Source organism: Rhamphochromis longiceps, linkage group LG4 (assembly GCF_057381845.1).
Source record: "Rhamphochromis longiceps isolate RC_006_pf linkage group LG4, R_longiceps_female_GT1.1, whole genome shotgun sequence".
In the NCBI taxonomy this organism is placed as follows: domain Eukaryota; kingdom Metazoa; phylum Chordata; class Actinopteri; order Cichliformes; family Cichlidae; genus Rhamphochromis; species Rhamphochromis longiceps.
The window spans coordinates 9091916-9110867 of record NC_140560.1 but is presented as its reverse complement, the minus strand read 5'-3'; the positions used below and the strand labels follow the sequence as shown (position 1 = coordinate 9110867).

The 18952-nt window shown below is 42.4% G+C and overlaps 1 protein-coding gene across 1 annotated transcript in view; it reads right to left on the bottom strand.

The window, feature by feature from the left end:
- Positions 1-234: 234 nt before the first annotated feature.
- Positions 235-18952, bottom strand: part of LOC146670978 (mitochondrial adenyl nucleotide antiporter SLC25A23-like) — a 49612-nt gene continuing 30894 nt past the window's right edge. Inside the window, exons 6-10 of the mRNA XM_085403115.1 lie at positions 12463-12615; positions 12154-12267; positions 9548-9715; positions 5169-5319; positions 235-5042 (exon numbers count right to left, since the gene is read on the bottom strand). Of these exons, the coding sequence (XP_085259241.1) occupies positions 4861-5042; positions 5169-5319; positions 9548-9715; positions 12154-12267; positions 12463-12615 (768 nt within the window). The 3' untranslated portion in view covers positions 235-4860. The remainder of the gene's footprint in view (positions 5043-5168; positions 5320-9547; positions 9716-12153; positions 12268-12462; positions 12616-18952) is intronic.

The following is an 18952-nucleotide window of genomic DNA, read 5'->3' as shown; positions in this document are numbered from 1 at the left end:
GATCTGTAGAGGAATGGCTTATTTGAAGAATTTCAGTCAGGTTTAAGAACTCATCACAACACAGAAACAGCTTTAGTGAAGGTGATGTTCTTAAGGCCATTGTCATTAGGTCATTTGATTGTTGGGGTTTCCTCTCTGTTATTGTAGGGTCTTTACCATGTAATATAAAGTGTCTTAAGGGAACTGTTGTTATGATTTGGTGCTATACAAAGAAATCTGAATTAGTTCAATAACCAACAAAGCCCAGTACATTGCAAAATATGTAAGAAAACTGTTCTCCCTAATAGTGGAAACAAACTTGTTTTAGAAAGTGTACTTTAGAAAGTGTACTTTATTGGTCCCCGTGGGGAAAATCCCTCTCTGCATTTAACCCATTCACTCAGTGAAGCAGTGGGCAGCCACTGGGCGCCCGGGGAGCAGTGTGTAGGGACGGTACCTTGCCCAGGGGTACCTCAGGGTAGCTGTTCAGGGGAATCGAACCTTCCGATCATGGGGCCACCACTCTACCTACTGAGCTATCCCTGTTTTACCACTTGAGTCAATAATATGGTTGAGTACAAAAACAGATGTGTACTACAACGTGATATTCATATCTCAGTGAGCTGCGTCAAGCTTAAAATCTGCATTTTCTGTTTCACGACAGTGGCTCTCTTAGCTATACCACTGTGGTAACTAATGGTGAATACATAACATGGTTGAGAGCAAGTAAAGTTTTATTTGTATAGCACATTTCAAGATAAGCATCTCTAATTGTTTCACACTAAAATGCTAGAAGATAAAAACAAAAGTTAACAAAAAGCAAGTGAAAAAAGATGACTTTTTGGGTGTTTTTATGAAAGAGACCACAAGATCCACAGATCTCAAGCTCAGAAGGAGAAAGTTCCAAAGTCTGGGGGTCACTGTTGCAAAAGCTCTGTCTCCTTTAGTTTTCAGCCTCATGTGAAGCACAGTCAGCAGGCCCTGATACCTCAGGGACCTGTATGTGACAAGAAGGATTTAAAATCTGAGTCTAAATTTACCAGGAAGCAAATAAAGAGAAGACAATATAAATTTTAAAGCTTTTAGATCATCCCGATAAGAAAGAATAGCAGTAGTCCAGTCTAGAAGTAATAAATACATAAACTAGGAGCCTCATTTCACTTCTCACTTCTGCTTAGCCCTAGGTACCCAGGTGAGCCCGTCTTCTGGCTATTAACCACAGGCTAATGGACAAACAGGGTCAATCAGGAGCGGAAGCAGCACTTCAGTGTGTAATAGCCACTAACCCTGCTTCTTAGTGCAGTATGCAGGTAATTCTTTGATATGATCAGGTTATAAACCACAGTGGTTTTACTTTATTCAACTCACAAAACCCTGACAGAAAAAAATGTAACCGTTGGCTGGATACACTTAACAAAACCTAGCCAAAAAATCCAAATAACCACCCAAAGATGCCCTTACTGAGGGAACAATTAGTTTTCTTAACCAGCTTGTTGGCTGTGGGGCAATAACAATAGCAAAGTCTTACAGCCAGATGACTGAGGTGGAGGATTCCTGAAACAAACCTAACTTGTGACAGTAAAGATGGGGATGTCCTGGAAGAAAGGCACACCTAACACAACTTGCAGGACTTAACCTCGTAATATTCAACACTATACCAGCCAATCACTGAGGTCCAAGGTTATGGTTAGAATGCATCACAGTCAGACATCAAGACTCTGAATCATGACTGTAAAGATATACTGTTTTTTGATTAATCTGATATGTCTTAAAAAACCCTAATTCCAAAAAAGTTGGGATGCTGGAAATTGTTAATAAATCAGAATGCAAGGATTTTCAAAATTAATGAACCCATTTTTATTCACATATAGAAAACCTATTTATTCAAAACAGAAATTGAAAACATTAAATGTTATAACTGAGAAAATGCACCATATTAAGAAAAATATTAGCTAATTTTAAATTTGATGTCAGAACACATCTCAAATGTTGGGACAGATCTGGGAACTGATGGAAGAAGTTGCTGGACTTAAAAATGCAACTTTTAAAATGTATTCCACTACAGATTACAGATTACATGCCCCAAAATGTATTTTGTAACGTATTCCGTTATGTTACTCAGTGAGAGTAACGTATTCTGAATACTTTGGATTACTTAATATATTATCATGCTTTTTACAACTACATGAATGTACTATTGCTGTGTGATTTATTACTTTTACTGAAGGTTATTCGCCATACCACTACCAACTAGAGGTTTACACCTTAATATAAATGAGTAACAGTAGGGTGGACATTAGGTAAGGCTGCACTTTTGCAGCGATCGTGTATAGAAAACTATTTTGTGTGTATATAAAACAGGGACCTCTGGCTAATACGTCGGGTTCGTAGCCGAAAACTAGCTTTACTTTGTTGTCTGGGTCAACTTTGCTAGTGAGAGACAGAGAGAGGCGTTGAAAGGCTGCTTATTGTTTTGGAGGAAAACACAAACACAGTGTACAGTCGAGTCTTAATAGCTTACTTACAACTGGGCTACACTGCCCATGAGGCTACATTCTTTAGAGATATGCCTGTAACACTGCCTATTGACTTCATATTAAATCATTTTTTGAACAATAATTAGAAAAACTATTTCTTCACGTCATTATGCGGGCCGCAAGCAGAGGTAACATGGGCCGCAAGATTGAGACACAGGCATTAGAGCCTCTTAATGCCTGTTTTGTTTGGGTTTCCACCGGCGTTAGAGCATAGGCGAACATATGAAACAGGAAAATACTGCAGTGTAATCCATTTATTTCAACAAAGTAACTGTATTCTGAATATCACCTTTTTAAACTGTAACTGTAACGGAATACAGTTACTCATATTTTGTATTTTAATTAAGTAACGCCAGTACATGTATTCCGTTACTCCCCAACACTGCCTTTATATACCTTTTGCAATTGATGATGCCTTTCCAGATGTGGAACCTATCAATTCCACAGGTGCTAATATACCTCCATGCTATCAGACATGCATGCTTTTGACATGTGTGCTGATAACAATCTGTATGATCCATCTCCTCTTTGGTCTGGAGGATGCATTCTCCATGTTTTTCAAAAAGAATTTCAGATTTTGATTTGTCTGACTACAGAATGGTTTTCTGGTTTGTCAGTCTATTTAGTCCATTTTAAATGAATTTGGTCCAGAAGATGATGCTCATATATGGGGGCTTCTTTATATGACAACATTTTAATCTGCACAACAGACGGTCTTCACAGACAATCATTTCTGAAAGCACTCCCGAACCCCTATCAGTTTTCCATTACAGAATCAGTTTTTGTTTGGTTTTTATAGGCCTGAATATCACAAGCATTCAATATAGATTTTTGGTCTTGTTCCTTGTATACAGAGATTTCTCGAGATTTCTAGACTCTTCTGATGTTATTATGTACTGTAGATGACAAGATACTGTATTTCAAGTCATTTTATGTCCTGCAACAAAAGGTTTCCATGAAATCATCAATTTGTAGTCATAGTGTTTTTGCAGACTGGTGAACCTCTTCCCAACATTGCTTTATTTTTTATATTATTTATATTTTATATTTTTTAAAAGTCATGTTGCAGACCTGTGGCTAGTTTGTCAAGCTATTACTTTTTAGTACCACTTACATTTTTAGCCTTTCGTTGTCCCCACCCAAATCTTTTGAGATGTGTTGCTTATATTAAATTTAAAATAAGCTAATATTTTCTTAAAATGGTACATTTCCCAAGTTCAGACATTTCATAGGTTTTCTATTTTGAAGCATATCCCGTCTGTCATAGGTCAGGAGATGGCCTATAGTCCTTTTAAGATTACAGCTAGGTTTGTTTAAGCTAAGATTTTTTTTTCTCATCCTGTTCCTTTTGGAAACTTGCAGGAAGGAACACTGTTGAAAAAAAATGGAGCATAAACTCTTCATATCAAACCAAGTTTTGTGTTCACATCCACATTTTCACTACATGCAAGAAATCCATCTTCTCCATTTATTTCAATGTAGTTTCCAGCAACAGCTAGCAGCAAAACAGTTAAAGGTTTCAAAGGTTTACAGCAATACACAGCTAAGTCATGCTGCAGCTCACATGCACACACTGCTTCTATATTATTTTATAACTTGAACAAGCAAACCCAGCTGTTTACCTCATGTTTGTTTCGACAAAATTCTGAGAAGTCCTCCTTTTTGGAATCTGATAACCCGCTGTTGGAATCTCATGTATTTTGCAGTATTTTTTGTGACCTTTCCTAAATCATTATCAGATATTGATATACTACATATTGATACCTTTAAACCAACCCAAAATGTTGCTTACAGGACAAAAAGTCTGAGATTCAACTCTTGCTTGTGTGAGACGTTATCCAAACATTCTGGAAAAAGGGCCATGGAAAAAAGTGAGAAACAAGATCAGGAGAATCCTTGTCCTTTTTTGTGACATGTACTGTGCACTATAAATTTATGACAATGTAAACGTGGAGTTCTACTGGAATGTGCTGAGACACTGGATGGAGAAGGAAAACACAAAAAATAGCAGCCGCAAGTGAGTCCATCTGGATAAGGGTGAAAAGAATAGGGTAAGAATTTTCATTCCTAAGAACTTTTTGATGATTCCTCAAGCATAACATAATACTGTTAGAGTGGGCATCATTAGCCTCATTCTCCTCTCCTAGATCAATAAATTTATCCTGCTGACCTAGTACCTGCACTTTAAAAAGGTTGGAAGTTGATGGTGTCCACAAATGTTTTATGGCATCGGTGCACTGATCCTTCATCTTCTCTCTTCAGAGGCCCGAGAAGCTTAATTCTCCACTTCTGCTTCTTCTAACAAATGTGTTTCTGCCTCCACAGTTGTGTTTGTCGCATCAGTCTAGTAAACCACTCCAAGGACCTTCTTCATGTGCTCGTAGACCACATAGGAGATGCTGACAGCAGGAATAACTTTGAGGAAGTTGGGCGTGATGCCTCGGTACAGACCTGGCACACCTTCATGAGATATGATGTATTTGAACTGACCCACCATGGTCAGCTTGGGTTTACCCTCAGTAATGGCTGAAAGTAAAAATGAGAACAATGTAAGCTACAGAGAGTAATATATGGACAGACTTATTGCTAAATTGTTCCAATGTTTTGTAGGCCTACAACTGCCTACAATCTATCATTTACATCATATCGCACCCTGTGCCTGCATGCGAGTCCGGATGAGAGCGAGGGGATATGACGCTAGCTGGCCACAGGTGCTGGAGACAGTACCACAGCCCAGCAGGACCAAAACTCCTGGGTCTGCTGAGTTGACACAGTACCTCTGGAGCCAGGCATTCTTCAGGGTCTTAAAGCATGAGCAGTGAAAAATGTTAAGACACTAATAGAGGAGAGCAGTTAAAAGTTAAAAGAAAGAGGAAGAGAAAAAGGAAGGGGAAAGAAATGAACTGAAACGCATACACTGACAACCACTTTGTTAGATAGTCTGTTTAGCTGCTCAATAATGCAAATATGTAATCAGCCAAATATGTCAGGAACACATGGTCAAGATGACCTGTTGAAATTCAGGATGGGGCAGAATGGGGAATTAAGTACTGAATGTGGCATGGTTGTTAGTGCAAGATGGTATGGGGTGGGTTTCTTTAGAATCTACTGGGAGTTTTCTGCACAAAAATCTCTAGGGTTTACAGAGAAGTTAAGTGAGTAAGTGTTACTTCTCTGGGCAAAAATACAATCTGTCTGCCAGAAGTCAAACAAGAATGAGTAGATCAGAAGACAACAATAACTCAAATGACCACCTGTTATATCTACATTATGCGTGCGTGGGAGTACAGTGTTCAGGTGTGGAATCCAAATGCAAGTGGTGAGTATGAGAGATCAAATGGAAAATATTAGGAGCAGAAGGAGAACACAGGTTAGCAATGCATGGAAACAGCAAAACATAGACAACTGAGGTGGCCTGTACTAACAGAGGTTAGCAGAAGAACCGGGTAAGGACAGTTGACAATGCTGGCTTTAAATACCACTGGCTGATTGCTTCAAATCACGAACAGGTGCGGTGAGCTGATGAGGAATCTGCCCAGAGGCGGTGCCATAACCACACATGGCGAGACTCAGCTGGCCCATGAAAGGAACAAACATGCTAATGCTTCTGATCTGAAGTAACTCTTTATACACAGAGAGTGTACAGAAAGCAGTAGTCAAAGTCAAAGTCAAAGTCAACTTTATTTGTCAATTCTGCCACATGTACAGGACATACAGAGAATAGAAATTTCGTTACTCTCAAACCCTAGATGAAATAGCAATGAACATTTAAATATAAGAGAGTGATTAAAAAATGCAAATAAAATAATTAAAAAGTAAAAATTTAAATAAATACAATACAAATTAACAAGAAAGCTATACAATATACAGTATTCAGGTAAGGGTAAATGACATTGAGTGTAAACCAGGCAGAGTAGTGCTGTGGCCAAACGTTTAGAGAATGAGAAGTGTTGTTTGCTTATTTACAAAGTTTGCTGTTTCAGTGATAGTTGTATATCATATTATATCACTTCAAACAGAGGTGATCCAGTAATGCTGCACTAATGAATTAGACTAACTATTCACTTTAGCTAAAGTTATTAAGTTAGCTAAAGAGTTGGGATGCTGTGTAAGACATAAAGCTAAAATACAAAGGTTTGGACACCGTTTTGCATGTTTCCCTACTGTAGGGGTCTCTGCAAGCATACAGAGGGGGTACTCTGAGAGGGTCCAAGATGACAACTTTGGAATTCTACTAGAAACAGTCGATCATATTTGTTGTCAAAGCTGAATTCAGGGCAAACTACGCTAAATTAGCGTTTTTAGCTAGCAGCTACAATAAGCATAAAAGTTACCGTACGGCTATCATTTGTTAACATGACGCTTGTTCTTATACATGTAATACATTTATTACCAACCTGAGAGTTTATCCGCTGGTCATTCGACATGACGAATGACTTCTGAAGTCTTAATTCAGCTCAAGACGCTGTAGATTCCCGTCAGTAACACTTTCGGTCCGCTAGTAAAACGTAGTTCTATTAATCTGCGCTTGAACCGGAACCGGATGTAAGTTCCAAAAAACTGAATTTTGGAACTGAAATTGAATTGTAGAACTGAAACTGAATGGTGAGAAGTGAAACTGAAAGTATTCGAGAGCTGAATTTTTAAAGGATAAAATGCAGTTTCAAAGCAAATCAATTCATTTTCAAAATATAAAATTCAATTTCAATTTAGTGATGATCATTTTCAAACCATAAATTCAATTTCAAATTAGACTAATTCAAATTCAGTTTTCAAAAGCATTTATTCAAGTTACAATTCAGATTCAATCTGAGCAATTCAAATTCAAATTTAACTTATTCAAATTCAGTTTCTGATGGCACAGATTTCTGCCCATAGTTGAGCCCCAGCTGGACCAGTTTTTGAGTGAGCTGTTGGGGGATTATAGTGTTGAATGCTGAACTGAAATCTATGAACAGCATTCGAACATATGAGTCTTTTTTGTCCAGGTGTGTGAGTGCTGAGTGGAGTGCAGTGGAGATGGCATCATCGGTTGAGCGGTTGGGCCGATACGCAAACTGGAAGGGATCCAGGGAGGGGGGCAGGACAGTCTTGATGTGTTTCATGACTAGTCGTTCGAAGCACTTCATCAGGATGGGAGTAAGTGCAACAGGACGGTAGTCATTAAAGCAGGAGGGAGATGACTTTTTTGGAACCGGAATGATTGTGGTGGCTTTAAAACATGTGGGGACGACAGCCTGGATGAGTGATATGTTGAAGATGTCTGTGAAGACATCAGTGAGTTCCACTGCACAGTCTCTCAGTACACGACCAGGAATGTTGTCAGGACCCGGAGCTTTTCGTGCATTGATCCTGCTGAGGGATCTCCTCACGCTGTCCAGGGACAGAGTCATCACCTGGTCACCAGGAGGGGGTGGGGTCTTCTGTGCAGTGGTGTTGTTTTGGACTTCAAAGCGAGCAAAGAAAGTATTCAGCTCGTTCAGCAGGGGGATAGTGCTATCACAGGTCTGTGGTGGGGGCTTGTAATCTGTGATGGTCTGAATGCCCCGCCACAGGCTCCGTGAGTCTCTGCTGTCTTTGAAGTGATGAGATATTTTCCTGGAGTACTGTCTCTTAGCCTCTCTGATGCCACGGGAAAGGTTGGCCCTAGCTGTCCTCAGGCTCGCCTCGTCTCCATCTCTGAAGGCAACATTCCGAGCTTTCAGCAGCCTGTAGACCTCTCCTGTCATCCATGGTTTTTAATTTGCCCGGACAGTTATGGTTTTCGTGACTGTTACATCCTCAATACACTTGTTGATGTAGGCAGTAACAGTCTCTGCGTACTCCTGGAGGTCAGTGGTGTTGTTATAGGTGGCAGCCTGCTTAAACATGTCCCAGTCTGTGGTGTTAAAGCAGTCCTGTAAAGCCTCTGAAGACCCTTCTGGCCACACTTGTATCCGCTTACGAACCGGTTTGGTGGTTTTAACGAGCGGTCTGTAAGCAGGCATTAGCATGACAGTGATATGGTCTGAGGCGCCGAGGTGGGGGAGGGGAAAAGCTTTGTAGGCTCCTCTCTGGGTGGTGTAAACAAAGTCCAGTGTGTTATTTCCCCTTGTTGGAAAGTCTATGTGTTGTTGTATTTTTGGAAACACGCACTTTAAGTCTGCATGATTGAAATCCCCAGCCAGGATGAGAAAAGCATCAGGATGGGCTGTCTGTTGCTCACTGATGTGCTGGTACAGTTCATTCAGTGCCTCACTCCTGTTGTTGACATTGGAGGAGGGAGGGATGTACACAGCGCACAGTAGTATGGCTGTATATTCCCTCGGTAGATAGAATGGCCGGCACTTAATAACCATAAACTCCAGCACTGGTGAGCAGTGTTTGCAGACCGCAGCAGCATCGCGACACCAGGCATCATTGATGTAAACACAAAGTCCTCCCCCGCGGGTCTTACCTCCCGCGACGATGACTCTGTCAGCACGGTAGCATGTTAGCTGGTCGAGCTGAATGGCGCGGTCCGGGACACTGTCGCTAAGCCATGTTTCCGTGAACACAAAAGCACAGCAGTCCTTTACGTTCCTTTGAGATGAACGTAGCAGTCGGATGTCGTCCAGTTTATTTTCTAGCGAGCGTACGTTGGCCAGAACGATAGAGGGGATGGCGGGTTTGTGTGGGTTAGCCGCTAGCCTAGCTCGGATGCCACCGCGCTTACCCCTCTTCTGCTTCCTCTCACACCGCTTGAGGCGCATCCATTGTGGGCGAAGTGCAGGAGTGGGGGTCGGTGATTGAGTAGGCCTTCGGAGCAGACCCAGATCTTTCAGCTTCTCGATGTCCACAGAGTTTAACTTAAAAAGTTTGTTTCTGCCGATGTCGAGAAGAAGTGTTCGGGCATATCCTCGCTTGCACACAGATAGACGCGACAAAGACTTACAAAAACACTGCAACTTACAGGACGAAAAACACGAAAAAGTAGTTTGTTTGGGAGAGAGAGAAGCCGCTGCGTGTGCACGCGCCGCCATGTTGTTAAAAAAAAAGCCTGGAGTACATACCTCATACACAGCCAAGTCAATGCCAGCATATGGAATGATGCCCATTGTATTGGGCAGGTATCCTCTGTAGAATGCTCGGATACCCTCAGTCTTCAGAATCTGTCTGGCACAGTCAGCCATACCTGAGTACTGTCCGGTCTTCCTTAATGTAAGGCGAGTTTTCAGCACCTATCCAGCATAGGGAATAGAAGAAAAAAACGCATACAAATCCAAAATTAACACAGGAGTAAGTAGAAACAGTAGCAAGAGGTTCTTCTTCAATGAGTCAAAGAAGGTAGAACTGGTCTATGGTTTCTTTAAACACCTATTTTCTAATTCTTCCACTGATACAGTTGTACTTTACGGTAGCATTTCTTCAGTTTAACTAAAGAAGCCTCTTAAATAAGAGGTGAAACGTCTTTTACCAAACATTTTTCTTCTTACTCTGAGCAGAAAGCCAGATTTCCTATGCCATGCCTCTCCAGCTGCAAACAAAATACAGAGCTAGCCACCACTACCACCTTTAAGAGGGTTTGACTCCTCTTAACTACTTATGTCCAAACAATAATTTATAAGGGCTAAATGTGTGCTCTCTCCATTAGCCAGGATCAACCATGGCAAACCCTCCTCGCAGTCTCCCCCATTTGATTGCATTAAGTGGGAGTTCCGTGTTTGATGGAAACACCCCGAAGCTCCCCTGACTTTGAGCATGATAGGCTGAAGCCCTGTTAAGCTTGATGTTAAGATGTTTAAGAATTTGGGAGAACAGATTAAAGAAAAAGTTTGAACGATTTTTGGTATATTAAAAATGGAAATAAACTGAGTAAGCCCACACATGTGCCCCTGCAGCACCATTACTCCAAATTCATGTAATGCCCTAAACTGTCAAATTTGGATGGACTACAACCTTTAATTGACCCTGAAAGAGGCTTGATGCCTATCCCTAAGACAGGGCCAGAGGATCGTGTGAAACTCTCCTGTGACTAAACTGAAGCTCAAAGGAAACATTAATGTTGATCTGAGACTGAAGGGCTTCAAAAACAAAAAACATCTTCAAAGGCCTCCTTAAATACCCACAGAACTGACCCTTTGGACTTTGCAACAGAGCACCAAACATGGGACCAGAGGCGGTTTTAGATATGGGCAACATGGGCAGCTGCCCAGGGCAGCATTGTGGTGGGGGTTGCATCATGGCATTGGGGGGAAAAAAAAGTTGCTTGCACTCACGCTGCCCCGACATCATGCCAGCAAATTTTGGGGATTGCATAGGCACCGAATGGTTTTCTATTGCCCATTTGCAAGGAGTAAGGGCACCTCGTAAATGGAGGCGAGGGGTAGGACAGCAAGTGATTCTCTGGCTGGCTGGAGCAGCATCTAATAACAAGCTCACAAAATAAAAATAAATAAATATTTTAAAAAATAATAATAATAATCATTCGTAATATTGTCAATCCAAGCCCACTATGTATGAATTATTTTTCCTGGGTTGTGTGGAATCCAAAAAAAACAAAAAACAACCTATAGAACCTGAATCTGTGCATAAGGTGTCTATTAGTGTATGTTGTGGGGTTTGGTTGTTGATACTGGAGTGCAAAATTACTGATGGAAGATTGACAAGAAAAGGTCAGAGCCATCAGGTCCTCAGTTTAGAAAAAAAAAGAAAAGAAGAGGAGAAACGAACAAAAGACACGGGTAAGCAGATGTGTCTTTGGATAATGGCAGGTATTATGTATCCTGAAACAAGATAACATTCATTAGTAGGTATTGGGAAAACTTCTGGTTGCCTTTGTTAGCCACTTGGCTATGATAGTAAACAGACAGTAGACACTGATGTGGTTTACTCAATCTTTTGGGCTGTGTTCAGTACAATATTAATTAGCCATTACTGGAAGAGCTGTATTGTTGATTTGTCTGCTATTCTCAATTTAAAATTCAACAACAGTTTTCACAATAAAATATGTTAAGTTACAATCTTTAATATGTTTGGTGTGTGTGACTGTGTGTCGGGTGGGGTGGGGGAAGAAGGTTTTATTCTGTGATGAGAAAAAATGTGACCTTGATGGTCCTGATGGTTTCCAATGTTACTGGCTTAACAAGCAGATCCCACCTGAGATGTTCTCCACGCTCCACAGTGGAGGGGGTGCCATAATGGTCTGGGGTGCTACAATGCTACAGTACACAATGCCCGCAGGACAAGGGACTTCTTCCAGAAGAATAACATCACTCTTTTGGACCATCCTGCGTGTTCCCCTGATCTAAATCCAACTGAGAACCTTTGGGGATGGATGGCAAGGGAAGTTTACAAAAATGGACAACAGATCCAGACAGTAGATTCCTTTCAGATGGCCGTCTTTACCACTTGAAGAAATGTTCCCACTCACCTCATGGAAAAGCTTCCATCAAGCATGCCGCAAGGAATTTTTGAAGTGATCAACAATAATAGTGGAGCTACTCATTACTGAGCTCATGTTTGGAACATTGAACATCCATCTATCTATCTATCTATCTATCTATCTATCTATCTATCTATCTATCTATCTATCTATCTATCTATCTATCTATCTATCTATCTATCTAAAAGAAACATATCTTCAAGAGGAAATGACTGACACAAATTTTAAACTCACCTCCATGGGATAGATGATAGTTTGGGCAGTAGCTCCTGCAAGCGACCCAGCAATGAACCTCTCTTGTACCCTTAAACTGCCCCCCTCTTTATTACCTCGGATCAGCCACTTGATCTGGAGTAGGAAGAGTGAGGAGCAGGAGGAGGGGAAACCACAAGCAATAAAAGATTTCAGAAGGACACAGAGTGGACTATTGTTTTTTCCCCACTGTAAACTAATATACAGTTACTACTTTTTCTACCACGAGTTAAGTAAACACTTAAGAGAACAGAAGACATAGTTCCACTTTCTCACTGTTTGTCCACTGACCTGTTCGTAGGCCATAAACTTAATGGCGGATTCAGGGGCAATTTTCAGGACGTTGATACCATTTCCCCTCCAGAGTGAAAGCACACCTCCCTCCTGGATCATCCCCCTCAGGCCAAACCACAGATTAATCTCTCGAGCTGTGGAGCCATGTACCTAAAAATTCAAATTATGACAGTAAAGCTGATTTTTCTTTTTTTACAATCTGTACTATGTTTTAAAAATACGCTGTTGGCCACCAACCAAATATGTTAGCGTGCTTATCCAACCCTAGTTGGGTATATAAGCAGAATACAAAGGTAAATATCTTCCTTATTAAGGCCATATAGATGTAAATGTTGCACACCAAAGATTCTTTTTTGTTTGGATCACAGTCAGCACTTGTTTTTGGTCTTTATACAGACTTTGGCTACAAAGTATCTGAAGTAAAAAAAGGAGCATTCATCTGAAGCTGTATTTAATCCCATGTGATAAATGTCTTTTAGCTCTGTTTCTGGTCTTCATCTGGCCCTGAGTAAATTTTACTTATGATATGAACTATGTTCACCAGACATTTTTAAGCAGTACCTCTCTGCTGTTTGCTGAAAACACTCTACACTGTGGATGACAATTATGTCATTAGCGGTGAAAAGTGGTGATGGTGTATGTTAAAGTGAATTGTTAAATGTTGTCATTTTTATGCTTACCATCTCTACATTGTTTCAAACTGTGTGATCAAAGACATTCCTTTGTCTCTGACCACCTCTCCAGCCACTGGTGCTGGGGGAGGTTTTATTGTAGATACATCCTATCTGAAAGATCTGTTTCTTGTGTTGTAAGCTTCCTGCTTTTATGATCCTTTTGGGGAGCAGGAGAACACGCATACACACACACACATTCTCACATGCATGCACACACACACACTACGAGGAGGGCTGCTCTTTGAAGGAGTTGGGCTGGTGACAGGTGAGGAGCGTTAAGCTCCACAGCCTGGTTCCGATCAGCCTTCCCTTGCTAGAGAGTAAAAGACCGGTTGAAGATGTTCTGGCTTGTTTTTGTTCTTCATGAGGAATAAGTCTCTAAACTAGCGGGATCTGTGGAAGCGCAGACTCAACATTTATTTGGTCCTTTGAGCCAGATCCCAACACATTGCGTCCACCGAGGAGGAGGGAGATGACGCTGCCGAAGTCTGCTAGCAGCCAGCATCTGGGATGCCTGATGAAAGCCCTGGTGCTTAACTTTATCGCCAGGCTGGAGAGTTTGTGTCTGAACTCTCCTCGGGTTGGATGGCACTAGTGTCTTTTTTTTTTTTTTAATTTTTAAGGAGGGTTAAGCAGGTTTCCCATCGAAAGGAAGGTTTTTCTCCGCCGCTGAGGGCGTTGAGTGCTGGTTTCTCCAGCACTCAACGCTGGAGAAACCAGCACTTGTCAGAGCTCTTGTTGGTGTCTATTTTGTGTGTGCGGGCCAGACGTGGTCTGTTTGAGTGAGTCTGATTGTTGTTTTGTATGCAGTCACTTTTAAGCTGATGAGCAAGGTACACATTTTCAGAGCAGAAGCCGGTTGAGAACGCATTAGAGGGAGGGAAACAGAGCTATGATAACTCGAGCATGCAGCTATCCGTGAGTTCAGTTTCTTCCTCACACCTCAGATGGGCAACAGCTTTTCTGCATCCTGATTCATGTGTGTGAGACCTTTGTAACATCAGTATCACGTTTTTTGTTTTGGCGAAAGGCACGTGATTGTGTTTGACATCATGGTGTGTGTGAGCCACAGAGAGGTGTGAAAGTATGTGAGTGAAGTGGTCTCGAACTGGGGAGTGTTTGGTGTTTCTCAGCCTGAAACAACTGCAATCCCACTTTCTGTTTTTAAGAAAGGAGAGTTCAAAAACAGAGAGATGTGTGTTGTTTATGCGGTGATGAGAATAATGAAAACTTGATGAGAGAGGTACATAAAAACCCACACAAACAGAAAATGTCTTAACCATACTAACCCTACATGCATATACACATACAATGACACTCATGAAGACCAGACAGCATCTAAGCATGAGATTCTGTTTGTCATCTTGTCCAAGTCACTAGCAGGCACGTGCAGAGGGGGGGGGGCTAGAGGGGCTTGAGCACCCGCCCCTTTCCTGATGGGTGCCAAAAGTGCCCTTTTGTTGAGGCAACTTTTTAAAAAAATTTTTTTATTATTTTTTAATGTGTGTGTGAGTGCGGAGTCCTGTCTGTGCCCCTCAACAATAATATTTAACTATTAATCACAGTTTTGCTAAATACAATCTTGCTTGCATCAGTCACATGATCACTATTAACCAATGATCGCCCTTGTCGGCAGAACGCGCTGGTTACGAGCCGGGAACGAGTTCACAAAGAGCACGCGCATTTGTTGCGGTCCGGAGCTGTAGGAGAAACACAAGTTAACTCAGAGACACAGACTGATGCGACAAAACTAGTAAGTAGGTGTACAGCGCACACTGTATTGTGTAGCACCCAGGAGTATTAGCTTATTATGTACACGTTGGTAGGCTGTCTTGTTGCAACTGACGAACTGAAACAAACCAGTGTGCTGTGTGTGCAACAGCGCGACAAACATTACCTGTCCTTTTATTAAACACATCGGGGATGCAGAGGTCAAGGACAGAAGAGAAGAAAAAAGGTGACGGTGAGACAGCGGAGGCTCGAAGCGAGGAGGAGGTTTAAACCGTGTCTGCCGTCTATCGTGATGGGAAATGTGCGATCGTTGGCAAGTAAAATCGACGAGCTCTCAGCACTGGTACGGAGTCAGAGGGAATACCGAGAGTGTAGCCTGATGTGTTTCACCGAATCATGGCTGCACCAGGTCATTCCCGATGAGAATGCTTCCGTGGAAGGCTTCCACACTGTTCGGGCGGACAGGGACAGCATCGCTAGCGGTAAGCGTAAAGGAGGTGGGCTTGCTGTTTTAGTTAACAACCGGTGGTGTAACCCTGCCAACATAACAATCAAAGAAAGGATTTGTTGCCCGGACACTGAACTGTGTGCTGTTGGACTCAGGCCGTATTATTTACCCAGGGAATTCTCTCACGTCATCTTGGTGGCTGTTTATGTTCCCCCCTCTGCTAACCCCACAGCTGCATGTGACACTATCCACTCTGCCATAGCTCGGCTACAGACTCAGCACCCGAGTGCCTTTATTGTGATCTCGGGTGACTTCAACCATGTATCACTGAACAATACACTACCAACATTCAAACAATATGTGGACTGTCCCACCAGGGGAGAGAAAACTTTAGACTTACTGTATGCTAACGTCAAGGATGCATACAGCTCCTCCTCCCTCCCCCCACTTGGTAGGTCAGATCATAACCTGATTCACCTCACCCCCCGCTATGTGCCAATTGTGAGGAGGGAACCTGTGACCACCAGGACTGTTAGGAGGTGGTCAGAGGAGGCAATAGCGGAACTACAGGGCTGTTTCGAGGTGACCGACTGGGAAACACTCTGTGAGCCTCACGCCGAGGACATCAATGGGCTTACTGAGTGTATCACAGACTACATAACTTTCTGCACCGACTCCATTGTTCCAGCTCAGACTGTTCATTGTTACCCAAATAACAAGCCGTGGGTGACTAAGGACATCAAAGCCCTCCTCAACAACAAGAAGAGGGCTTTCAGAGGGGGAAACAAAGAGGAGGTGAGGAAGGTCCAGGTGTTACTAAAGGACAAGATCAGAGAGGCTAAGGACAATTACAGGAGGAAGCTGGAGTGGAAACTCCAGCAGAACAGCATGAGAGAGGTGTGGAGGGGCATGAAGACCATCACTGGATTCAGGCCAACCAACAGCAGGGGAGCTGAGGGAGGTGAGAACAGAGCCGACGAGTTGAATCTGTTTTTCAATAGATTCGACACCACAGTGTCTGCTCACACCCCCACAACCTCACCTGCAGTCAGCCTGGAATCCAGAGCCACACCACTGTGCCAGCCTCTCTCTTCACATGTTGCCTCCTGTGAGATTCCTGACACCCCTCCCCCACCCATCACCTTCACTCAATACCAGGTTGAGATGCAAATGAGGAGACTTCACTCAGGCAAGTCTGCTGGACCAGACGGAGTGAGTCCCCTTGTCCTCAAGGCCTGTGCCCCCCAGCTGTGTGGAGTCTTTCATAAACTGTTTATGCTGAGTCTGAGTCTGCAGAGGGTCCCGGTGATGTGGAAGACATCATGCCTCGTCCCTGTACCAAAGACGCCTCGTCCCAGTGGCCCCCAGGATTACAGGCCCGTGGCACTGACCTCCCACATCATGAAGACCCTGGAAAGGCTCATCCTGGACCAGCTGCGACCCATAGTAAGACCACATCTGGATCCCCTTCAGTTCGCTTATCAGCCTCGTCTCGGAACAGAGGACGCCATCATCTACCTGCTCAATCGTGTCTACACCCATCTGGACCAGCCGGCGAGCACTGTGAGGGTCATGTTTTTTGACTTTTCCAGTGCTTTCAACACCATCAGGCCGACCCTCCTGGGTGATAAGTTAGCAGCGATGCAGGTGGATGCTTCTCTGGTGTCCTGGATTGTTGATTACCTGACAGGAAGACCACAATATGTACGTCTCCCACAGTGTGTGTCTGACAAGGTGATTAGCAACACAGGGGCACCACAGGGGACTGTCCTCTCCCCCTTCCTCTTCACCCTCTACACCACAGACTTCAGCCACTGCACAGAGACCTGCCATCTTCAGAAGTTTTCTGATGACTCTGCGGTGGTTGGATGCATCAGCAGGGATGATGAGACAGAGTACCGGGCTGTGGTCGACTCCTTTGTCACGTGGTGTGAGCAGAATCATCTGCAGCTCAACGTGGCAAAGACCAAGGAACTGATCGTGGACTTCAGGAAGACCAGGAAACACTTGACCCCTGTTTCAATCCAGGGGGTCAGTGTTGACATTGTGGAGGACTATAAATACCTTGGAGTACACATTGACAATAAACTGGACTGGGCTAAAAACACCACAGCACTTTACAGGAAGGGCCAGAGTCGTCTCTATTTTTTGAGGCGACTGAGGTCCTTCAACATCTGCCAGAAAATGCTGAGGATTTTCTATGAGTCTGTGGTGGCCAGTGCGATCCTCTATGCTGTTGCATGCTGGGGGAGCAGGCTGAGGGTCGCAGATGCCAACAGACTTAATAAACTGATCCGTAAGGCCAGCAATGTTGTGGGGATGGAGCTGGACTCCCTCAAGGTGGTGTCGGAGAGGCGGATGCTGTCCAAGATAAAGACAATGTTGGATAACACCTCCCACCCACTCCATGACATGTTGGTCAGTCACAGGAGCACGTTCAGTGAGAGACTGAGATTACCGAAAAGCACCACTGAACGACACAGGAAATCATTCCTGCCTGTGGCCATCTCCCTGTACAACGCATCCACTTAACACACTGTTTGCTGCTACAACTACACATGTTTCTTTTCCAAATATTTATTTATAAGTGACTTATGTATGTATGTATATATTGTACTATTCTTAGTTAGCGTATTGTCTGTCTTGTCTTAATGTTGGTTTAAAATGGAGCACTGTAACAAAAAATAATTTCCCCCAGGGATCAATAAAGTATTCTGATTCTGATTCTGATTCTGATATTAACTGCACAAGTAGTGCTGGTCATAGCTGCTGGCTACCGGTGTAAGGCTGTCATGGGTTTGTAGCTCTGTCACCGTTTTAGGGAACCTATTTAGTTTTAAAGTATTTAGAAACATATTTAGTTTTAAAGTATTTAGAACATATTTAGTTTTAAAGTATTTAGAACATATTTAGTTTTAAAGTAAGTTTCCGGGCTTTTCCGGCCTTTCTGGAGGGATTATATTTCACTAAAAAACGATCTAATATGCACTTCCACATAATTATGCATTATTATAATTATAATATATTAAAAACACACGCTGTATTTTAAAGAACATACATTAAGAAGCAGATTATATTAGATTTATATTTTAAATAAGACAAAATTTGGATTTTACAGCAGTAAAATTATTGTATCTCTGCAGTTTAAAAATGTAATAAGCTTTGCCCTGCACAGAGTGGATAGTGAAACAAATGGAATCTTCATAATGACATTATTTCATATTTATTACTTCCCCCTCCTCTTTGCTTTATTATTGTAGCTCTAGTAATAAATAATAATGTAAGGATTCTGGATCAGCACCATGATGCCCATAGTATATACAGTATTCTGAAGAAGGTCTAAAATGTCACTGTGTGTGCGTGCATGTGTGTGTTTTATTTAGATGGATTTTAAAAAAAAATATTACTCATGATATAACATTGTCCAGACATGGCTGGTAAGGACATGAGGAGGAAACAGTAGGAGCTGTGGGAGGCTACTAAAGGCAGGGCTATAACATTTTTCTGTCATCATTTAGATTAAGTGCAAGAGTTGTTAGGTGTGGATAATTAGATTATAGTTTATTGCAATAGCAAGTTGTGCCTTGTTCTCAGATAGACAGCAAGTGGAGAGTGATATATGAAATGATGGGAT